Below are 25,376 nucleotides of genomic sequence, written 5' to 3'. Positions count from 1 at the left end.
GCCCAAATATGAAAAAAGCTAGGTAAAACAAGTTTTTGATTATGCAATAAACTTTAAACTGCGACTGTTATTGTCACATGTATATGCTATATTGTATACTAGTATTATTTTCGGAACATATAAACCAGGATACTAAATATTGAGATTAAGGAGAAACCGACCTCAAAGCGTTAATACAATGGAAGGTGAAGAACTTACTTTTGTTGGATGTATTTTGACAATTGTTGCTACAGTTTTTGATTTAATTGGTTTTGCTGTTCCATACTGGTATAAGTATAGAGTATCTGGTTTAATTGAATATCATGGAGGACTTTGGAGTTCATGTATAAAATCTTCGATTACAACAGCGTGTTCTTCATTATTAGACAATAATTTGGAATGTAAGTAACAGTTTAGAATAAAACTAAAAGGGAAGTAGCTGCAGTGTTTTGTATTGACGTAGTTAGGTTGATTAATACGATTTTGATATAACATAACATACAAAACTTCTTTAGAAGTTCTTATATTTTTGTACGTGACCTTGATTAAAATCGAAAGATATTTTAGTATAATACTGATCGGGTATGATAACAATTGTGTTAACATTATAGTTCAGCCTGCACTGGAATATTAAACTACGACTAAAGAAAAGGTCACGATGAACTACGAAAACAAATATGATATGGAGCATTACTTCAGTTCCTTTAGACACTTGTCAAACAATAAGATAAAAGAAGCCAGATTAATTAGTTTCACATTCCTATATATTAATTATGTTCTTTCCATTAGCTTTTCTGATTGAATTCCATTAATATGTCCTCCAATTGACAAGGCTTCCTCTGCATCAGTTTAAGGCTCATCGCCACATCATGTATGTGTCTGTTCCAAGTCAGGAGCCTGTTCTATGGTGGTTGTCGTTTGTTGCTATACTTTGTTTTTCGTTTATAATTTATACATAAGTCCTGCTCGATCTCCGTTTGGGTCAAATCTTAAAAATTGCTATATGCTGCTTAACCACTAAAACATTTATTGACACTCACACCACATCTTCCTATATTTATATAGAAACAAAAAAAGCGTTTTCTAATCAGTGTTAGACTATTGTATTCGTACATCGCTAAAAGCAGGGTTCATATTTATATTTATTAAATTTGGAGGTAGACTTCTTAAACTAAGTTGTCGGCATTCCAATGGGAATAAACTGTGTGTCTCTCCTTGCCGACCTCCTCTTTTTCATATGAGTCTGAGTTTCTTCGGACACTTGTCAAATACAAGAAGATCAAAGGACCCAAATCATTTAATTTCACATTCAGATATATTGATGATGTTACTTCCAGTAACACTCAAATACCCCAGAAGTGTTTGCAGCTGCTACTTAGACATTATAAAAAGTCACCAGTGCCTGAGCAGAAATTTGATGAACCAGGGTTATATCGAATATAATCTCGTCCTTTTTTCTTAAAATATTCGTAAATAGATACAACCTAACAAATAATGCATGATGGTCTTGAAGTATAGATTATATGTACTGATATCATTTGTTTTTATACGTCACTGTATATTTCTAACCTTTACTGTATAGTAAATATTTGGTAGATGCACTTCGATATCGTCAAGCTTAACTTGCGCTTTATATTTCTATTTTTATGTAGAAAAAGGCATATCAAATTGATGCACACAAGTTTACCTGATTTTGCTGTTTTCTTTTCAGCTTGGTTTGAAGTCGTTCAAGCCATGGAAACACTTGGGTTTTTGTGTCTTATTGCTGCAAGCTCTGTTGTCATACTAAAATTATTCGTCTTAAAAGACAAATTATTTCTCAAATGGGTTGCAGTTGGATGTCTAGCAGCAGCAGGTAACTCATATATTTTCGACGTATTAAATTTTATCGCCTACTTTTTTTAAAATATTGAAATACAATTGTAGCACCTGTTGTAACAACCCTACATAGATACGTGTATTGGTGACCTACTAGTATGTCAAATTTGGAAACTGGTATTCTTCAACTGACGAGCAGTGATTGGAGTTGATGATGGTACGTCGATGGTCAAAATTTGTTTAAATAAACATATAATACTTTATTGAATCATCATAAAAGTGAATGAGAAACAATATAGACGTTATGTTAACACATACACACAATCAAGAGCGTGAATCTTTGTCCTCTTTCTCAATCTGGCGCTAAAGGATGGTTAGTGGTAACGTTCAAGAATAACATTAAATACATTTTTGACAAATAATAATTCCGTTGATGCTAGAGGCCAGCATATTTGTTAATCTAAACCATAGTAAAAAGTTAAGGATCTGAAATTCAAACCGAAATTGATATATCAAAGCTGCACTATACATGTTTTAGTAGCAATGTTAGTTAAAACATAATTCTCATACAACATTTGGTCATGACATCAAACTTAATTACTTATAAACAACATTTCTTGACCTGAGGGATTACTTTCGTTTAATGATTATGTAAAATATTTTAATATCATACATAGACTTTCGTTTGTTTTTCACCATTTACAAGGCTGTTAGAGCTTTTCAATCAGATTTCTTAATTTCATTAAGAAGACCTACATCTACAATGAATAAAAGAGCAAATGAAGAGTTTGTAATATGTTACGAATTGCAAACACAAGTATGGATCATGTTCTTATTTTGTTTCCATATTGACAATGCGTTTTGTTTTATTTTAGCAACGTTGATCCTGATTGGGGTTTGTATTTATGGAGGAAAAAGCCTAAGTATTGAAAAAGAAAATCTTCATTTTGGTTTTGCCTTGGTCATCATTGCAGCTACTGTTGCCATTGTTGCGTCTGTTTTGTTTTGTTTTGATAAACATGTGGAGCTTTTAATTAATAAGTATCTGTGAATTAACACGAATTTTGACTTATTTGACATGAGTTAAGTTTTATGTTTTACTGAGTAAAATTAACCTTTAGTCTTACCAGTTCGTCAGAATTGTACAGTCATCAAACACATTGATGCTTATTATAAGAAAATAGACCATTGTATTTATGATAGTTTTTCAAAACCAAAAATTTATTTATAGTGTCGCACTACGATTCGTACCTAAACGTTGTATTTTGATATAGAAATGGTTTTCTATCTTCGAAATTATCAACATTACTGTATATGATTGTGTGATTCTAGAGCAATTGAAGATGAAAAACATTTCCTACTGGAATGTCCTTTGTATAGTGATCTAAGATATGACTTATTTTACGAATGTTCTAAACACATTACGAATTTTGACAATCTGAACATTAATAACAAATTTCTAAGTATTATGAATGGCACTGAAATCCAGCATTATTTTTGTTAAAGTCTACACAAATTTTTTATCCGTAGAAAATGATTTTTATAATGATTCAACTTCTTTTTTTTATGCATAATTTTAGACAAACTAAGGGTTTTCTTTATTTTAAAAGTTTATATTCTACAAAGAGTTAAATTTTTTTTTTATTTATTAGACAACTGATTAAGAAATGATTCATGGGGGCATGAATATATCGTGATTTTACCACGGGTTGGCCCTTTATGACAAATATTTTACCCTGAGCGATAGCGAGGGGTAAAATATCGGCATAAAGGGACAACCCGTGGTAAAATCTACATATATTCAAGCCCCCATGAGTTATTTCGATTCTAAAAGGTCAAATACGGCAATTTTTTTGGATCGAAGCGCTCAAGGTGGAGGCAAATATTTTCCATTCCCATAAATAAACGCACTATTAAATTGGCGTAAAAGAACGGAGCAAACTGAATTAGTGACATGCTTAAACTATTTAAAATAACGTATATAGATAGTTTTTAATTAATTTAAATATAATTTACTTATATGTCTTAAATGTTTCAACAAATGTGGCTTATAACACATTTTAGCATCGTTTGTTTACGTTTCCATGTTGTGATGATTTTCGGATTTGAAAGCGTGTATTTTCCCGTAAAATGCTCATATTCTAACGTCATCGTTTTATGACGTCGCCTAACTCATTCATAAAAAAACATATGACGTGGGAGTACGATCGGAACAGCCCATGCAATATATTCAAATTTTACCACGGGTGTGTACTCAAAGCGTTTGAAGGACGTCATGTTAGAATATTCAATTATATATAAGGAAATCTTTGATATTTTTTTATCATTTTTGTGAAATGAGTATATGTTAAATGTTTTATATAAAACTTATTCTAATGCAACAACGTTTGTAACGTTAATTTTGATTGGATAACGTCACTTATTTATATGGCATCAATTGACAATTGGTGCTATGGAACTTACGCGCAAACGCAGACGGCACATGACAGATTTTAAATACATGTTTTAACGTTGTTTTCTGACAGTTTCATTAGAATGGAGATAACAATATTGTATTTTAAGCTCCGACGGCATCAATTGGGGATTTGATGGTCGCAAATACCCGTTTACTGTCTCCGCAAACGCGTCGCCAGTAAACTTAATTTGCGACCACCAAATCCCCAATTGATGCCGTCGGAGCTTAAAATACAATACAGTTATCTCCTAATTATTAGAGTTGCAAGCTCAGGATTATTGATTTGTGAAAACAACGTATATTACTTTTAATATTCTATTTTTACGCTATTTTAATTTGTATATTTGGTATAACAGTGTCTCGTAAGTCAGTTTTTGGCTGGATATTGGTTGTGTATATTGTGTATGAATTATTTTTATTGCAATCAATATGTGACACTTTAATAAACAAATTATTTATTGAATCCAGTTGTAAGCAAAACAAAACAAACCAATAAGTAATGTGGGAAATGGCGGTCACAGTTAACTTGGAATTACCAGGTCCGACATGATTTTAGCAGAATGCCTTAATTGATTTAATATAGACAAGTCTGTGAACCATTTTAAAAATGGATGCACAAGTTATTCAAAGTGAAACCTAATTAAAAAAACGTCGACTTATATTTGCATCATCCCGTCTAATTTTGCAGTACATTTTCACGAAAAATTATAAACCTTCTTAAATTTTACTTTTACAATTCATCAAAGGAAATTAGAAAAACAAGGTCAAAGTCAATTTAAAAGTTTTTACAATTTTAATAGCGCTATTGCACTGTTTCAATGACTTTCACTTGATCCATAATTTGGGTTTTATGGTTTGGTAACGATTAAACTCATCCTAGATACCAGGAATAGACTTTGTATATACGCCAGACACGCGTTTCGTCTACAAAAGATTCATCAGTGTCGCTCAAATCAAAAATAGTTAAAAAGGCCAAATAAAGTATGAAAGTATGAAATTGAACAGCATTAAGATCCAAATTCCAAAACACTTTGCCAAATACAGCTAAGGTAATCTATGCCTGAGGAAGAAAAAATCTAAAGTTTTAAAACAGTTAATTTATAAAATTTGAATGATATTTAATCAACTTAACGTAAACATATAAAAGTAATATTTAAATCTTAAGCGAGATGATAAATCAATTGTTTTGCACGTAAAAAGGGGACGAAAGATACCAAAGGGACAGTCAAACTCATAAATCTAAAACAAACTGACAACGCCATGGCTAAAGATAGTTTTAAATGCTTTCTAGAAGATATTCAAGCTATGTAAAAGAGACAACGCAATGGCTAAAAATGAAAAAGACAAACAGACAAACAATAGTACACATGACACAACATAGAAAACTAAAGAATAAACAATACGTACCCCAACAAACACTAGGGGTGATTTCAGGTGCTCCGGAAGGGTTAGCAGATCCTGCTCCACATGTGGCACCCGTCAGTAAAAGGTGTTTTTTTACTTCTCTCTCACAGTTTTAATTTTAGGTAAGAATTCAACTACGTAGTGTTGACAATTATAATAGCACACATGTACTCTGCAAATGAATTGCACTTGACACATATATATTTAGTTTTCTTGTCTAGAAAAATTAAAGTAGAAATTTATAGATATTATTTGGCTCGTTTATTTTTCTACAAATTTTAACAAATATTTACTTTGATCCTTTGACAAAAATAAAAATTAAAAAAAATTTAAACCAACCGTTTCAGAATCAGAAATAATACGCTGGTTATATAGCAGTTTGACGAACACTTATTTTGTATTGAGAAGCTTAATATTCCCTTAACAATACAACGTCATTACAACGTTCTGCTGATTTTACAGAGTTATCTCCCTGTAGTGTTAGGTACCACCTTAAAGGACAAAACACATCAAACGAATGAACAACAACTGTCATATTCCTGACTTGGTATAGGCATTTTCAAATGTAGACAATGGTGGATTTAACCTTGTTTTGATAGCTCTAAACCTTTAACTTTCTACGACAGTCTCATCAAATCCAATATATTTACAATGATGTGAGAACTAAACAGACATAATAAATAAAATAGTCAGAATATGGGTACATTAGTCATCATCGAGTTACAATTTTGAAAGAAATAATTTCGCGTGTCTGACGTCAGAAAAAAAGGCATTTCTGACTTACTCTTTCACAGTTGTGATATTATAAGTTTTCAAAGACGCTAACTTGCATTTGTAGTAGCACTTTCTAGGGCTTAGTAAACACAATACTTTCTTTAAGGTGGTTCCTTTTATTTCTGGACTAGTTTCAGGATTATAACAAATATATATATAAAAATACCCTCGCATGAGGTGCAAAGGCCTCCTGATTTATATCTATGGAAATTGATTTACATCATCCCAGGATTACATAAAATATACCTGAAAATGGAATAGAAAGAAAACTAAGAACGAATAAAGGTTCAAACTTAGAATTTCATCAAGTACATATCAACATGTCCACCAGTATATAGAAAAGTGATGACCAGCATAAAAGAACAAAAGAAATATAGCGCCAAAATATAATGACCAATAGAAATAAAGAAAGTGTGCGGTCCACCGAAGCATAAAAAGAAAACCTTTGAAGTAAACTACAGTCAAACCAAAGTTACCCAAACCAGTAGAAAATATCGTATGTCAATAAGTCCAACTGTCAAATACGTAAATAAAATAAACAAAGCATATATATAGACTAATCAACTAATTACAATCTGTAATTAGTATACTATACCCAATATAAGTCATATAATATACAAAATATAACACAATAAACTAAATATAAAAATATACACAATTACTGTAAAACCTATAAAATACAGTCTACCACACATTACTTGATATTATAAGTTTTCAAAGACGTGCTTGCATTTCCTATCATGATTTTCTTGATAGAGGGTTACTGCTCACAAAGAAGCTATTAAACCAAGAGTTCCAAACGGTGAAGTTGAAATCATCCCTTCGTAAATTTTACGGACGCCATCACGAGTTGGTTGACCGTTATGGAATAACCGTTTCACAAATGATATCGGATATGTTCCTTTCGTCGTAACTACAATCCCCTTCCCTTTCATGAATTTGACCTACCGAATTAGACTATTTACCGGATTTGTAATCACATAAGCAACACAACGGGTGCCGCATGTGGAGCAGGATCTGCTTACCCTTCCGGAGCACCTGAGATCACCCCTGGTTTTTGGTGGGGTTCGTGTATTTATTCTTTAGTTTTCTATGTTGTGTCATGTGTACTATTGTTTTTCTGTTTGTCTTTTTCATTTTTAGCCATGGCGTTGTCAGTTTGTTTTAGATTTACGAGTTTGACTGTCCCTTTGGTATCTTTCGTCCCTCTTTTATGGTATCAATCTTTTACCTTTTAATGTTGTTTTTTTTTCAATTGAATGTGTTAAAATGCATTTAAGATCCAACATTTTTCACCTATCAAAATAATTTGTTATGTGAATACTTGTTTTCAATTAAGACGATACGTTATATTCTTTCTTGCGTTCGTGATAAAAATAAATTCCGGTGACATTTCTTCTGCGTCATTTTTTATCTCGTGGAGAGTTGTCTGAATATAAATCTTAACACATTCTCTTATTTTTAGCTAAAAAAGAATGCCTTGACTCATGCATGAATCCATGAAACCGAGTTTAAATGAATCTTGTCAGATGGTCGGATATTTACAACTTACAATCTTTCTTTATACCAATTGTATCACCAGCAATTTAAAAAGTATTTGTGATATAGACCTGATTAATAAAATTACTTCTGTTTGGAAAAATGAGATCAAGGCCAGATCTGTCATTCATACCTTATCTTCTATGTGATAATAGTATCTAAGACACTGATCCTATCACTAGCACATAACCCTCAGTAATGAACATAACAAAGATGCCAGGTGGAACTGTTCAACCGACAGGCACACATTCCTTAAACTGGTTTTCAATAATGCGACTGTTGAGTCTTATGCTGATGTAACGCACTCATGGCGTACCAAATTATTAGCCTGGTATCTTTGATGAATTTTGACAACCACTGGGTTATGATTCGTGATCGATGGTTTTACTAGCCCAGTAGTCAGCACTTCTGTGTAAACATCAAGTATCATTAATACGATCAATTGCATGAATTTACTGTTTAACCAAATTTTGAATTATTCAAAACACTAAGGCTTGACTGCCTCTAGGCAGATATGTCCTTAGCCATGCATGATACAACTTTCGAGAATTGTGGATTCCAATGCTTTTCAACTCTGAACACGTTTATCGTGCCAAATTATAATCCTTGTAATTATAAGGGCAATGAGGAGTATTATGTTAATGAAACACTTATTTGGCGTACCAAATTATAAGCCTGGTATCTTTGATGAGTTATTTGCAACCACTGGATCGATGGCATTGTTTGTTAACGTATCGTATTGGATCTCAAAGCTTTTCAAATTTGTACTTAAGTTGAAGTCTAGCTGTTTTTGTTGTAGATATTAGAAACCTTGTATATTTGATATGATATAACAAGGAATTTCTTTAGCCATTATAGTTATAACTCGTATAATCGCTATTTTACGAAGTTTTTCTTTGGTCTTGCCGACTGATAATTTCCTTTCTCAGCGGAGTTGAGTGATATGAAAATTATCGCTAGAAGCTAGGAGAACATATACCGTTGTCAAGGAAATTAACAACGTCTTCATAGGTAAAATAGCGATAAACAGATTATCATTGGTCATCTAAACTCGATTGCTTTTTCCACTTTCGCCGTACCGGCCCAAGCAAGAAAATTAATCTCGTTGAGATAGCCAAATATAATCTTTAAGTATCTGAGAAACAGACCTACGTATAAAAAGTTACATCGTCTATATTACTTTCAAAATAAAGTCATTGCGAGATGAACCTACCATACTTAATTTTATACCTTCCAATCATTATTTGTTTCACATATAGTTGGTCTTGTACAAAATTGAGAAATGGACTTAATCACATAACCTAAAAACTAAAAAGTACGGTCAAGGACAACGGGCATTGAAATATTTACCATAAATTAGGAATCTGTCATAAACTTTATTCTTACAAATGTAAAATTATGGGACCAGATTTAAGTTGAATCTCTACATTTCGTGCAATGCTTATTAACCGAATAAAAATCCCCCACCTAAAAAATCTAAAAAAAAAAACAAACACACAACCAGAATCTTTCAAAAGTATTGTCTTTGCACAGTATATTCGACAGAAATTGATAGTAAAACTTAAAAAAAAAAAAATGCTTTCGACTCACTTTTCTGGATTTGCCTTCATCAGTTAACCTCAAAGCCGTATATTATAAAATCAAGGATGTATAAGAACGTACATATTTGAAGAGCTATACAATAAAAAACGACACAAAAAAATAATAGGCAAATCCATCTATGGTCATCTTTGTTTGAAAGAGTTGATACCTTAATTTCTTACAGTTCTTCTATTAATTTGTTTGGATGTTTGTAAACAACAGGTATATAGTATATTTCAGTCTGTTAACTATTAACTGGAATATGATAAGACAATAAACATTAAGCCGTTACATAGAGTTGAATTTAATCAGAACGAATATTGCCGTAACACATTTTTACTGTATTGGTACATATTCAGAGTATACTTTATCGTATATAGTAAATATCTTTCATACATTTTATAGATTTCAATAACATTCCAAGTGCAATTCAGCGCTACATATTGCAGTTGAATGCATTTTGATTCTTAATGCGTATTTACATTCATACATAGTTTGCATCGAAGGACGATAATAACCGAAATGCGTATTTTTTTGTCCCAAGACAATACATAGCTCGACTTCAAAATAATTTGGATTGTGTTGTCTTCTATTACTAATTCATTTTTTAATTACACTTAGTACTTAAACATTGACATAAATGCAGTTTTACGCTATCTCCTAGTGTTTATAAATATACGATCTGTTTAGTAATGCGAAAATAATATAGTTTTAAAATACCTTAAAAACCACCTGGATTTCAAAAAGGGGTTTTGAAAATGGCCTTGATGTGAAACAAATCCTTGAATTTTCTTTTTAAAATGATATGCAAACTGAAGTAACAATAGATTTATACAAAAATTACCTTGATTGGTTTAACTATTCTTTGAATGTCCTAGCTAAATCGGTCAACATGCTTACGTGACGGTTTGACATATAATATCAAAACTAATAATGTGAGGAATTCCCGAGTTGAAAATCCGGTGAACAATCGCAAATAATCTAATTTAAATTTAAAAAATAGCCTTACAATGATAATCGACACATATCAAAGCTGATAACATTGGGGTAGTATTTCATTTGAATAAAAGATCTTATGAACATCGGTCATGTCGGTAAACTATTGTTGTCATAATTTATTTCAAATTGGCATTTGAGCATAAAATAGGTTTAAAACAAAAAGATTAGGTAAACAGTATATCTTACAATACAATCAACTACATATCGTCTAGCCCTACAAAATTCTGTTTCAGCTGAAAAAAAAAGTTCATTTGTTCAATTCTCGAAAGTTCTTACATTTGAGTCGTGTTCCTTGCTAATAAAATAAAAATTGATTTGATAAAAAGTTTTATCAAATGTTGCTACACAAATGTCCATATCGATATAGAATAGCCGTTGCCAGCTCCTTTTTCTGTTTCTTTTTTTTTGCATTTTGATGAGCGTAACAATAAATAAATAACTTTGATTGACATTAACTCCATATGGATTCCTTAGAGAGTAAGATTTTCAAAACGGAGGTGTAAAAGCAACATCTCACAAAACAAGTGTCCAAGCTTTTTAAAAATTAAGATTGTTAATTGTGAAAATGTCTTGAAATTCAGATCACGGAAGCATTCTGAATATTATTTTACTTAAAAGTAATCGGAAAATGCTCGAAAAATACAAAAATACAAACTTTTAGAATAAATTCAGTTAAAAACTTTAATACTTGCAAATTGATGACGTTTCAATTAAAACAATGTAGGCAGACAAAATGCTTATTAAAGAACAAAAAACTCTTATATTTTCACCCCAAATGAATTTGATGAATGGCTCATATGTAATGCAAGAAACAGCAAAGATATATATTTATGAAACCCATCATATTTTCAAAGCCTTATCTTAACAGACATAGAAGCTTAAAAGCGTTTCAAAAATGATCGCTGACAAGTTTAAAGTATCTCCGTGAAATGACTTGGATTTAATTTTAAAAACATTATAATATTGATTATTTTTTTGTAATATTGTAAATATTAAAATAACCTTAAACACGTTCTGGTCAAATATGACCCTGGTACATATAATGAATTTTGGTCATATATCACCTAAACCTGTTTCTGTTTTCTGAAAATGTTAACATACAATACTACCGAGCTGTTTAGTTTTCTGGAAAGCATTATGAAATGTATATTAATTTTGAAAAAAAATATTGTTTTTCATAATTGAATACTAACATAACTGTGACGTGACCCAATCCTGCCTGCGTTACTCAAATTACATATATGGTTCTTCTTTTGAAAACATGAACTATATTACTCCGACTACATCCAAAACCATTATTACTGCATGAATTCAACCAAGTAAAGTTTCAAAATTTAAATAACCAATCATGTAGAAATAGGGAATATTGTTCGTCGATTGGTTACGATAATGTATATTTGTTACCATTACACTGTGATACTCTCAAAATAATACGACCAGTTTCATAATATTTAGACAGATTTAAGACAAATGTGTTAAATGAATCACAAGATTGTTATTTCAGTGGTCGGCTTTGTTTTGGCAATTGTAGCAGCAGTTTTCGATTTCATTGGGTTTGTGGCCCCATATTGGTCATGGATTAATAAGTCTGTATCCATATCTGGGAGAGTGATACATCTTGAACATAACGAAGGCCTTTGGAGATACTGTCTAACAATAGTTAACGTCACATCGTGTGGTTCACAAGGAGACAGAGATTTGGGATGTAAGTAAACATAATAAAAGATGAGATAATTTTTGTTTAAACAAAAGACACTGTTTTAGGGTGAAAATGACAACAGAGTATAGTTTTATAAAATGTGTAATTTGATCAAAGTAAAAACCCTATGATCACCCGTGTCACAATGGTTTCATGTTCATTGACAAGTTTTATAGTCATACTTTCTGTATATATAAATTGTACTAGGTAAAACTAATGTTTTATTAATTTAAAATTTAATTCGGAAAAAGACAGAACATTGAATTGATGCAAATTTATTCAATTGCTTTCTTTTTTGTTTTATTCAAAGCATGGTTCACAGAGGTTCAAGTTGTGGAAACACTTGGTCTTCTGTGCCTCTTGGCTGCTGTTATTGTTCTCTTCGTCGGATTTTTCGTCTGTAAAGACGTACTCAAATGGGTTGGCATTGGATGTCTAACAGCAGCAGGTAAAATTTACAAAATTGCAATAAAAATGAAACATATCACATTATTTCATTAATACTTGATACTAAAGTGAAGAATGTTTTAAAGATGATAAAACTATTATCAGTTAAAAGTTGAAGGTAAAAAGTATAATCACAAAAATACTGAACTCCCAGGAAAAATCAAAACGGAAAGTCCCTAATTAAATGACAAAATCAATTGATAAAACACAAAAACGAATGGACAACAATTGTCATATGCCTGACTTGGTACAAGCATTTTCAAATGTAGAAAACGATGGATTGAACCTTGTTTTTATCGCTAAACTTCTCACGTGTATGACAGTCGTATCAAATTCCATTAAAGGTAAATTTTATATACTGAAAAACATACCTAAAAATGAAAGAGTAAAATATACTTATTATTACACAATACATAAAAGGTCATGGGACAGTGATGTGTCTACATTTTATCTATTTAATCTACTTTAGAATAATAAAACAAATTTTATTGATCTAAGGGTTGAATTTGTCTCTATTTAATGTTTATTACTAATAAGTAACTTTTCTAACTAAAAAATTCTTTCTACTATCGCTGCAGGTAACACATCATCATTTTCCAAATTTGCATAAACAGCATATCAAAAAGTAAAAATACAAAAATATCGAACTCTAAGGACAACTCAATATGAAAAGTCCGTACACTAATGGCAAAATCAAATGCTCAAAGACATCAAACGAGTGGATAAAAACTGACATATTCATGACTTGGTACAGACATTTTCTCATGTTAAACGTACAAAGATGGTAATGGTCTTCAATATGAAAAACGTCAGCTGATGTTTAATCAAGAACCATATCATATGATTAGTAATACACAAAGGGAATGAGTAAATGAAAAGATAAAGTATTTCTTAAAATACAATTATTCGTTGCTAAGAAATTGAATTTTTCATATCATTGTAACAACTTTAAAAAATGCATTCATGAGCAGACCTTTTTATGCTTATTCATATCAATTACGTTTTACTCCTTTTCAGAGATATTTATCGTGATTGGTGTGCGAATGTATAAACAGAACGGATCAAGTTTACGAACGGATAATACTGCTTTTGCGTTCTATTTTGTCATCGTTGCTTCTGTTTTCGCCTTTGCTGCATCCACGTGTTTAGGCGGTTACACATACATGAAATACAGATGTGGTTAATGTGTGAATTTATTATTGCAACAACTTGAACACTGGAAAAAATGCGAATGCGAATGAGTCAATGTTATAAAAGAAAACTACTGCTGAAATTATGCAAGCCAGTTTTAAATATTGCGAACCTGATACTGTCGTTTTTTTCCTGTACTAATTTAATTGGGTTTGTAATACAAAAAAATAGTATAAAACTACATACCAAAGAAGTTGTGATTAAACAAAAAATAAATAAGAAGTAATGAATTGTGTTTGGCGTAAAACGAAACATTTCCTTTGAATAGTATTCTCTCTTATTTTTTTTAGTGTATTCCTTGAAAACCTACATCCTTCAATTGCCGACAAAATACAGGTACAAATATGTTGGCATTCAATGAATAGTGTCTGATTAAAATTAAGTGTAGTAAAACAAGAAGTTATCTTTATTATTGCAGTTAAGCATAACATTTCATTTAAAATCGAATGTAATATAACCATTGTTCGGGATGCAATGATTTTTTTTAAATGAGGCAATTACTTTTCTTATTTCTTAAGATTGCTAAAACCAGTAAGATTGGGGACGTATAATATGAATCTTCTTTTAGACAGATAGAGAAAGAGAGAAAGCCACAAATTATGAACGTTAAAAGCCCTTAAAAAACTCGCCAGTCCTACCCCGTCCCCAGAACATCAAATGGTCGCTCCTTACAGTATACGATTAGGTATGAGGCTTAATTCAATATGCAATAATTGTCTTAAATGAATGACATAAAAAAAACACTTACAAAATGTCTACTGGTGTTACATAAGATGCACTCGTCGTGGTTAATGAAAAGTGATAAGTGATAAGAATAAAACATAGAAAACAAGGACGTTTAAGATGATAAAAAAACGTTTCAGAGCAGAAACGTCCACTTCATTTGAACTTGGTTGATAGTTGTCCAATTGGCAATCATACTACATCTCCTTATTTTTATATTGTCACACACTGTCCAAGTTAGGGGAAGGTTGAACGTTCGCAAACATGGTTAACCCCGCCACATTCTGTATGTGTTTACCGGTTCCACAAATCAGAAGGCTGCAATTCATCCGTTGTCGTTGGTCTTTGTCGATCATATTTTTTTCATTGTTTATTGATTTATGAGTTGGTTTTTACATTTGAATTGTTATACATTTGGTTATTTTGGAAACTTTAATGACTCACTTTCATGCCGTATTGATTTTTCATTGTTGAAAGCTGTTCACTGTCCTGTAGTTGCTTACAGCTACGTCATTTTGTCTCTGGTTGATAGTTGTCTCATTGGCAATTGAACCACATCTTCTTATTTTAAACTGAACAGGACAGTTAAACCAGTTTGAGGTAAACTTTAAGTGAAGGAGTTGCAAGTTTTATTACAATAACGTTATTCTATTAAGTAGAAATTTACAATAAAGATATATAATTTACATCACGTTTATATCGATCGAAGTTGGTATTCACGTGTTCTAATAGTTTATCTTTAGCGTTACTGGACCAGTGGTAGAAAAAAACATATGATATGATATGCACGTGTTTACATCAAATATATGTTTTCCTTTCTGTTATATAAAATTTTAAACTATTGCCAGCCTTTTCATTTACAGTGGTTTAATTTTTTTCTAGAATTATCGCTTTCTTAATCTGTCGCTTACATTGACTAATCAAATTATATTCAATTGTTTTCTTCGTATGCTTTATGTTTCATTAGTTATCAAAGGTACCAGGATTATAATTTAGTACGCCAGACGCGCGTATCGTCTACTTAAGACTCATCAGTGACGCTCATATCAAAATATTTATAAAGCCAAACAAGTACAAAGTTGAAGAGCATTGAGGATCCAAAATTCCAAAATGTTTTGCCAAATTACGTCTAAGGTTATGTATGCCTGGGATAAGAAAATCCTTAGTTTTTTTCATTAGCTTTGAATTGGCAAATGTGCTGATTTCTGTTCAATAATGAAATTTATTTTTTAAACTTATCTTTAGAACATACTCACTCCATCTCGTACAACAGAAACTTTTTACGTGAAATAATCTGTTGTTCGTTCGCTCGCTGGATATTTTTCAATGATTGAATACTGCGATTAGTAATTCAATAATTATTTTCAATCACGAAATGTTAATTTTTGCATTTATTATCTGAATAGGACCTAAGTAGTAAGAAATTATAATGTCACTAAGAAGCATGGTCATCATTAAGATATTCTGACCTCTAGTTGGTTTTCTCTATTTTTCTCTTTTTTAGTGATTGTATTGTTAAAAGCCTTATCAAATTTCGTATGACTTTTTTTTTTACCACCGTAATAGCTTATCTAAGCTTCATTTAGGCAATTGTGATTCCATAATTCTTTTCAATTTAATACTTTATGTTGTTCTCACTGGGAGTCTGATCCTTTCCTTGAAGTTATTGTTTTGTAATTGATATCACATCGAAAAACCCTATCGACTGGCAATGGGTTATTATCAAGATTAAGATGATTAGTTTAAATAATTAATATGATACACAGCGGTACAATAAATACATATGGCATGCACCTATATATATAGAAAACTTTATAAAATATCAACCAGCAAATTTTATATGAGACGGATCTATGTTTAGAATAGGCGATGAAAAGGGCAAAAAAAATAATAACACAAAGTCATAAATGTTCCATAGTTATATATGAAGATGATGTTATGAAATCTTGTTGACAAATTTGTCGGTAAAAAAAGACGTGCCTGTCCCAATTTAGGAGCCTGTAACTCAGTGGTTGTCGTTTGTTTATGTGTTGCATATTTTTTTTCATTCATTTTTTGTACATTAATAAAGCTGTTAGTTTTCTCGATTGAATTAGGCTCCATCGTCATTTCATGGCCTTTTATAGCTGACTATGCGGTTAGGTCTTTGCTCATTGTTGAAGGCCGTACGGTGGCCTATAGTTGTTAATTTCTGTGTCATTTTGGTCTCGTTTGGAGAGTTGTCTCATTGGCAATCAATACCACATCTCCTTTTTTTATGTTCGTCTGTTTCAATAATTTGTACCATACTAATTGTTTGTGTAAAATAGCTTAGTAATATAGGTAAGCTTTAGTCAATTGATTTAATCCCAAATCTTAAACATATCAATAAAACAAAACTCAATACACTATGATATTTATAGATATTGGGTTTTGTTTTATTATATGATTTGGGATCACGCTTACAAACCCCATAGCCATCCATTGTCACTTGCCAAACGAAATATCATCTGATACCTAAGGTGAAAAACCTCCATAATTGTTGGCAAACATTTCTTAGATAACAGAGACTCTCTCATAGAAAATAATATTGAATCATAATGTCCTTCCTACATAGCATGACCTTAGTATCTACAAAGTTCTGTAAAATTGAGAGAAGTTGCGGTGACAAACTGTCACTTGTATATTTGGGGTTATATTTCTAAGCTCAAAGTGACATAACTTCTTCTAGAAGAAAAAAATGAATCATAATTTGCTATTAACATGTTTAGATAATCATATCTACATGGTATGTTCATTTTATCTACAAAGTTTCATAACATTCTGTAGTTTCAGAAAAACGTTGCGATGACAAGAACATGAATGAAGGACGGACTGGCGACTAACGGACAGACGAACAGGTTTAAACATTATACCATACGAGACGTTGTTCCGTAGCAGTATAATTATCTTAGCATGAAAACTGCTCGTAGGTTACTTTACGTTAACTCGTACGAATAAATGTTTTCGTATTTCTGTTAATAGGCAAATAATCGTTTGTGCAAAGAAAAACGTAGGTATTAATATTAAGTTTTTCTCTCGATTACTTAGTGATATCAACTCTGAATATACTTATTCTTTCAAAAACACTTTTTGATGTGAGTATATTAATATATTCAAAACAAATTCCTATAAATTTCATTCAAACAATGGACATGTATAAATCATGAACATCCCTATTAAAAGTCACCTTGTTGTCGACATGCAGTGATCAATGCGATATCATTTAAATACTAGGTGTCCATGAACATACTGCTATGCAATCCATTCTAGTTTAAATAAAGTATACATATAGTATAAGTTGGTAGCTGGCAGCTTCGAATGAATGAGTTTTAGGGTCAAATCAAGAAAAAGAGATTTGTCGGTTTAGAAGAACCATTTCTCCATATATCAAAGGACTCAATTTGGTTAAGTAGAAAAGCAGAAAACTTCATTGTGAACGTTTTATCTTGCAAACAGAGCAACATATTTGTTGAACACAATTCATTATAAGATTATATTTGTATATTTGATTTTTACGTACATAAATAAAAAATTGTAGATTTTATTTTGTTTTAGTAAATGAAAATGATGTTTATATAAGTAGATTCGACGTCCAGTAGTCTTGTTAGGTTATTGGGTTTTTTCTCATGTTTTTGGGTTTTTTTTCCTTTGTTTGTCTATGTATATACTATTTTTTTAACCATGAATACGATTTGCAAAATTAATTTTAAGTCTTAAGTTTCTATCAGTTTTCTTCGCAATAATATCTGATTGGATGAAAAAACAAAAACCTCTTCAAAGAGGAGGGGACGAAAGGAGAAAGGCGAATACAAATCCGGGAACATAAAAAATGTCGAGCTAGAGCTAGAGATGCTTACATTTTACGTCATTTTGTTTCCTAATGGAGATTTGTCACATTATAAGGATAAGATAATGTGGTGTGAATGCGTTAATTGCCAAACTTTGGCAGAATCCGATATTGTACCATCACAGTTCTACATGTGTGTGTCGAATGTGTGTAGTCACTTTCTTTTTTAATTTAAGAAACACGTACGTTTGCGATATATACAATTATTACCAAATGTATTCTAATTATCTATCATATTACCATAGTACTATATTGAATATTGTGTATGGTAACTTCCGAAGATAAATATATTGTGATCTTTAATTGAATAAACATGATAAAACATAGATAACATTTTATTTTTTTTATACACTATTTAAATTAGTTTCAAACAAATATAGTCCTATTACTACCGTCCTATTACTTTATTCAAAGACACAGGGTAGACAATTTTTGTAAATGCTGTTGTGAATTTAGTTGGCCATTTTTACACTTATGAAGCCTTCTATATCCCAAGAAAATGAAAGTTTTTTTATTTATTGATTTGCACATTTTGTATAGAAATACATAAAATCAAAAGGGTATAACTGAATTGCACGCGGAATTTTTATGTGACGAATTGTTACATAGACTTAAAATGACTAGAGCAAATTTCAACTGGTTTTGTTTTTCTCACAGACAGGGTAAAATCTAAATGTATCAAACCCTATGTACACAGGAAATTAATTATACATATTTCCATGAAATGCAATCATTATCCAATTCTATATATTTTAGTTGAATATATTTCGAACGCAACTCATTAATAAAGTGTTGTTCACTCTCATTTACATAGAACAATAAAGAAAAAGAAATAGGTTTTCCGAAAATTTGTAATTTTTAAAATTACCCATATCCATTCGTGTTTCGCACAATACCTCACTCGTTCTTAATAGTTGACCGACAAACAAACAATGGGGGAAATGATAACTGTGTATTAAGTAGTATTGTATTGGTAAAATCTGTCAACATGCCTAATTGTCTGATAAAAGACATGACAATAATACAATTTAATTATGTACGGAATTCCCATATTGAAAACCCAAAGAATAATCGCCATTGATATAATTGAAAATTTAAATATAGCCTAACAAAGTAAGCCATATCAGATGGCGTTGGAGTGGTATTTCTTTTGTATTGAAGATCTGACATTCAAATTGTCATTTAAGCATAAATTTAAATAGGTTTGAAACAAAAAGATAAAATAACGGCATTATTAAAAATGCACTCAAAAATACAGTGCGTTTGTCCTTGTGAAAAGTTATGTTGTACCAAGAAGGTTATATAATTATCTGAAATATAAATGAATGAGAAAATCTGTACCAAAATGCACATACAGTTTAAAGTAAATCAAATCCCCAAACTTAAACTCGTAGATTCTTTTTTCGGAAGTTTAGATGAGTTTGTTACACAAATTTCCAAAGTAGACTGCTATACCCCTACTTTATACATTTTTTTACCAATTATGCCTGCATGTTTTGTTCACACATCGTTGTCGATATAATAGAATTTTATGCGACTGTCATACAAGTGAGAGTTCTAGTTAGCAATAAAACCAGGTCCAATTCACCATTTTTCACATCAGAAAATGTCTGTACTAAGTCAGAAATGACAGTTGTTATCCATACGTTTGATGTGTTTGATCTTTTGATTTTGTCATTTGACTAGAGACTTTCCGTTTTAAATTTTCCAATGAGTTCAGTATTTTTGTGATTTTCTTTTTTCATGTTGATATAAAATAACTATTGTCAATGACTTCATTTCTGCTGTATTAACCAATATTTTACCGAATTGGCATTATATTCGTGATTATTTTTGCTAAAGCTGTTCCAATTACCTTGTGACTACAAGATATTATTATTATGAACATCTTTAAGAGACAGTGTCTTATAGAGAAGTTTTACTTTATAATTTTTAGACAGTTACATACTTTAATATAAATATAAATAATATAATATTGTTTTTACGTATCTTTTGTTCCGTGTTTGAACCATCAGTACCCAGCCATGAGATTGGCTTATGCAACACAGTGTTTTAAGTAATACAAAGGAGCTTTAACTCGTGACTCTAGTCTTGTTACGCTAAATGCAATACGTTTCAATTAATTTATTTATTATGTTTCTGTTAGATCATTGTAAGTTTCAGCCCAGATTCCTAAGTTATTTTTGTTTTTTTTTAGCAAAGTTTGTTCAATATTGAAAGATATGAAAACCTGCGTAAATAAAACCTTCATATTTCAAAAAAATAATTTTTTTTTCATTGAAAAACATTTCAAGCTCAAATGTGAAAAATCTACCAAATATGTAAATAAAATGTCACTTTTCAGATGATTTTTGTCAAAAATGAAAGTGGCCGCATCCGTGTCCATCCTAAACCGTTATATATGTTATGTATTATCATCAAATACAAGCGACATTTCAATATTTTGGATGAACACAAATGCGGCCACTTTCGTTTTACACGGAAACCGTCTAAAATTAAACTAAAATGCTGGAATTGTGAATATTTCGGTAAGTTAGCATGACCTTATGATGCTAGTAACCGATATATGTGCATTGTATTGTCTAAAATAGCCCATATTTATGTAGAAGAACTATTCTACTATCCAATAAAGAAGTAATAGTGCACATTTTAATAATTTTGTAAAACTGCAATATTTTGGGGACAAAAAGGGGTACTACTGGACCTACTCCTTTTAAAGTATTCAAGTTGTCTATATATATAATCATTATATTGTTGTACAATATATGGTTATTTGGTTTTAAAAAAAAGTCCTTTGACAAGTCAAAAGTTACGACGTAAAATGATTTGGAGGTCAATGTGGAAATAATACAATACTCTAAAACATGTCACGTCTGGTCAATTATATATTACCTTAACCTGTCTTGTTTTATGCAAATAAGAAAAAAACCAATACGAACCAAACTGTTCAATTTTCTGGAAATCATTGTCATATGTATATTGATTTTAAATAGAATTTGATCTTTTGAATGTTAAATGCCTAACCTAATAGCGGACATAAAACAACACACTGCGCAGTGTCCTTTTTGTAAAACGAACCTATAGGACCACGACTTTAAGTTTTTACGGTCACAATCATTTTACACTGATTGAATAGATAATATAAAATTAAAAAAAGTTTGAATAACCGCAATCTTGCAGAAATTGATGATATTGTTTGTCGCTTAGCTATAATCATATATGTTTTTTCTCCGTACATAAAAACTCGCTTCATATTTTTGGTATATCATACTCTTAAAATTTGTCCGATTGTATTGATATTCTGACAGATTTCAGCTTAAAATATTACGAGATTTTACAATGGAAATTGCTGGAATAAACCTTCCTACATTTGTTGGATTTGTTCTAACAATTATCGCCGCATTTTTCGATTTAATTGGTTTTGCTACTCCATACTGGGCATCAGGTAGTATATATGCTGGTGCTGCCAGGGGAACTATTGACCTTAATGAAGGACTTTGGAGATACTGCAACACAGAAAGCGGTACCACATCATGTGTATCAACAGGAGACCAAAATTACGGTTGTAAGTAAAGATTAGTAAAATAGGAGAGCGGAGTTTTAAGACTCGTTGTATATATAAAATAAACTTTTTATGAGAAATAATACAACACAATATAGTATAACATTTTCTGACCAAAAAAAAAATTAATTCAGTATGTCGTCATGCACTTCCAAAAAAACAGTTAACACAAATTATGGAGATCTTGGTGGAATGTACTTCCCAAATATCTCATCATCATTTTAGTCAAATGAATACTTTCAAATTATGTATAAATTTAAGTTATTGAATCTTTTTTTTTAAGTTAAATTGCTGTTTTTCCTTTGATTGCTTTTTGGAGGATGCATGGCTAAAATTTATCTTTTATTTGTTTCGCCGATATGGTCATTTTCAAACATATTGCCTTTACTTACATATCTTTCCCTAAAATAAAAGTATGAAAGCTTTCTTTGTCTGCTTAAAGATACTACTGAACAATGTGCCATATTTCTGAATATTAAATTAATTTAAAATTGGGTAGAGTTTTTGGTTTTTGTGTTAACATTTCAGCTTCACCATTGTCACAAATGTCTTCAAGTTTATTGACCAACCTCTTCATACATATCAAAAGAAGATATGGTATGATTGTCAATGAGACAACCGTCCATAAGAGACCAAAATGGCACAATTTAACAACTATTGTTCACCGTACGGCCTTCAACAATGGGCAAAGCCCATACCTCATAGTCAGCTATAAAAGGCCCCGAAATGACAATGTAAAACAATTTAAACGAGAAAACTAACAGCCTTATTTGTATGAAAAAATTTAACGAAAAACAAATATGTAACACATAAACAAACGACAACCACTGAATTACAGGCTCCTGACTTAGGACAGGCACATACATACATAATGGGGTTATGTTTCAGGGTTAAACATGTTAGTGGGATCCCAGCCCTCCCCTAACCTGGGACAGTGGTATAACAGTACAACATAAGAACGAACTATAAAAATCAGTTGAAAAAGGCTTAACTCATCAGATAGACAAAAATACAAGTGGACGTGGATATGTTTAAACAGTTTTATAACTCTTACAAATGTTTTACAACAAGTTAAAGTTTGTTAAGTATTAAAAAGTGGATAATTTTTGTTAACATTAATGTAAACATTGTTGTTTATTTTTTTAAAGCCTGGTTCGAAGCCGTTCAAGCCATGGAAACACTTGGTTTTCTATGTCTAATAGCTGCTGTTATTGTTGTCATACTCAAATTGTTCGTCTTAAAAGATAAACCGGTCCTCAAACTGGTTGGTATTGCATGTTTAGCAGCAGCAGGTAAGATTATTTAAACACTTATATGAATTGAGATACATCACATTATGTCATCAATGTTTTTTATTCTAGTGTGACAAGTGTTTTAACTGTTTGAAGATGAGTAAACTACAATCGGTTAACCATTAAACCTATGTCTGTCAGAAAAGCGTTTTCGTAAAAAGCGAATCCCGCTTTGAGTATTTGTGACTTATCCTTTTCAGTTTCATTTTCCCCACCTCGCCACAATAGTGTGATTATGAGGTTAAAATAAGTTACTTGAATAACCGAGGATTCTTGACCTGTAAACTATAATATGTACCGAGAGATCACTGACACGTGTGCGCGACATTTCTAAAAGCGGCTTTCTCTCCTTACGAAGAAAAAAACCTTGAAAAAGAAGTCTTAATTTCTGCAATCCTTTCAAATTGTGTTTCAACTCAAGATAATAATTAATTGCGGTGATGTAGTTTTTCACGAAACTTTTGAAGATGAAATATACATTACGTTTACATGCTCCAATGACGTTTTGATATCGGCGTCATAAAAATTATTTTATCTGGAAATGATGCTAAAAATAATTTAGGAGATCACAGGCATTTTCCTCTAAACGTATAGATACAGATGATTCAGACGCGGATCCAGCCATCATGACAAAAGGAGATTTCCATTCCACTAAGCACCATGAACGTTCACAACTTAATAATAAAAGGGGTCCAACACCCAGAACCCCACTCCATCCATTGGACCCGCCAATTTATTTTGTTTCATATACAATATTGCAGATATATCATCTTATTTGGTTCTGCTATAGCACAAATCTAAATGATTGTTTTACAGTTTATATTAAATATAGAGGAAGTTTGAATGTCTGGTTAAAATAGAAATTATATTAATTGATTGATTTACGTCTTGATTTTTTATTCGATGTGCTAAATAAGGGCTTCGTCATAACGTTTATTTAATTGAATTTTCATACAGGAAAACAGACTACGAGTATATAAAAATGAATATGGACATAAGCAAGAACGGCATCTGGTATATTTTGGATATATCTTTAGCCTATCCTAATATCGCATAGTACAGTAAAACACCACAATCTAAAAAACAATATCGATCCAAGGGACATTTAAATTTAACCTTTTAGGAAGTTAAATTTACCACTGCACCTAAAACAACATGGATACTAATTATATAATTTTTGCAAAAGAAATAACCAGTTTACAAAATTATAAAACATCAGCATAGCATATATATACTTAAGAATTGAATGCTTTTTTTTGTAAATTTATTGGGTGGTAAAAGCGTTGACCGAAGTACATTTTGTATGAAGCGCGGAAGCGCTTCATTCTAAAAATATACGCACGGTCAACGCTTTTACAACCCTATAAAGTTTCAAAAAGAAGTATTCAATACTTATAATTACATTCTTTTAGCTAAAATCATGAAAACATGATTTTTATCCAGTTTTATTTAATTCACCTGTGCACTTTTTTGTGGGACCTCGTGTCATCATGCATGATAAATGTTATTGTCTGATGCAATTGTTTACGGAATAACATGTTAGCCAATCAGAATAACGTATAATAATGAAACTTACATCTAATGTAATTATTTAATGATATTATCGTAACGTCTTCAAAATTATTATGGTAGTATAAGTACGTTTTTCTATTTTTCAGCGGCATTTATCCTGCTTGGGGTGATTGTTTATGGAGCAAAGGGAACAAGTCTACAAACGGAAAATCTACATTTTTCGTTTGCTTTTGTCATTATTGCTGCTATCATCGCCATTGTAGCATCCGTTTTGTTTGGCATCGACAAGTGATTCTATTACGTTTAGAAAGATATGTTTCAAACAAAATTACATACCGAATTAGGTGGTGATTTGACAGTGACAAAGACCTCGTTAAAATAACAAACTTGTTTGCTATAGTATTGCATGTATGTAGTAAATTATTTATTTTCTTGAAATAGCATATTTATAATTGTACGTTGTAAAGTTATTTTGTTCTCTAATTCTTTTATTATTTAAAATATTATTGCAAAAAAAAGTTTTTTAACTTTTA

General features: G+C 31.1%; 2 protein-coding genes across 2 annotated transcripts; both read left to right on the top strand.

Annotated features, from left to right (window-relative positions):
* The first annotated feature begins 92 nt into the window (after positions 1–92).
* LOC134706100 (uncharacterized) lies at positions 93–25,300 on the top strand. Its single transcript, XM_063564809.1, has 6 exons — positions 93–380; positions 1,691–1,834; positions 2,673–2,844; positions 21,774–22,042; positions 23,188–23,331; positions 24,990–25,300. The coding sequence occupies exons 1-6, from the start codon at positions 179–181 to the stop codon at positions 25,133–25,135; spliced, it is 1,077 nt and encodes a 358-aa protein (XP_063420879.1). The 5' UTR covers positions 93–178; the 3' UTR covers positions 25,136–25,300.
* LOC134708393 (uncharacterized) lies at positions 11,954–14,069 on the top strand. The gene is made up of 3 exons (XM_063568885.1): positions 11,954–12,254; positions 12,559–12,696; positions 13,713–14,069. The coding sequence occupies exons 1-3, from the start codon at positions 12,029–12,031 to the stop codon at positions 13,877–13,879; spliced, it is 531 nt and encodes a 176-aa protein (XP_063424955.1). The 5' UTR covers positions 11,954–12,028; the 3' UTR covers positions 13,880–14,069.
* Positions 25,301–25,376: the final 76 nt, after the last annotated feature.

This window comes from Mytilus trossulus, chromosome 2, assembly GCF_036588685.1.
Source record: "Mytilus trossulus isolate FHL-02 chromosome 2, PNRI_Mtr1.1.1.hap1, whole genome shotgun sequence".
In the NCBI taxonomy this organism is placed as follows: domain Eukaryota; kingdom Metazoa; phylum Mollusca; class Bivalvia; order Mytilida; family Mytilidae; genus Mytilus; species Mytilus trossulus.
The sequence above is the reverse complement of the archived record's forward strand: the minus strand, read 5'-3'. Positions and strand labels throughout refer to the sequence as shown.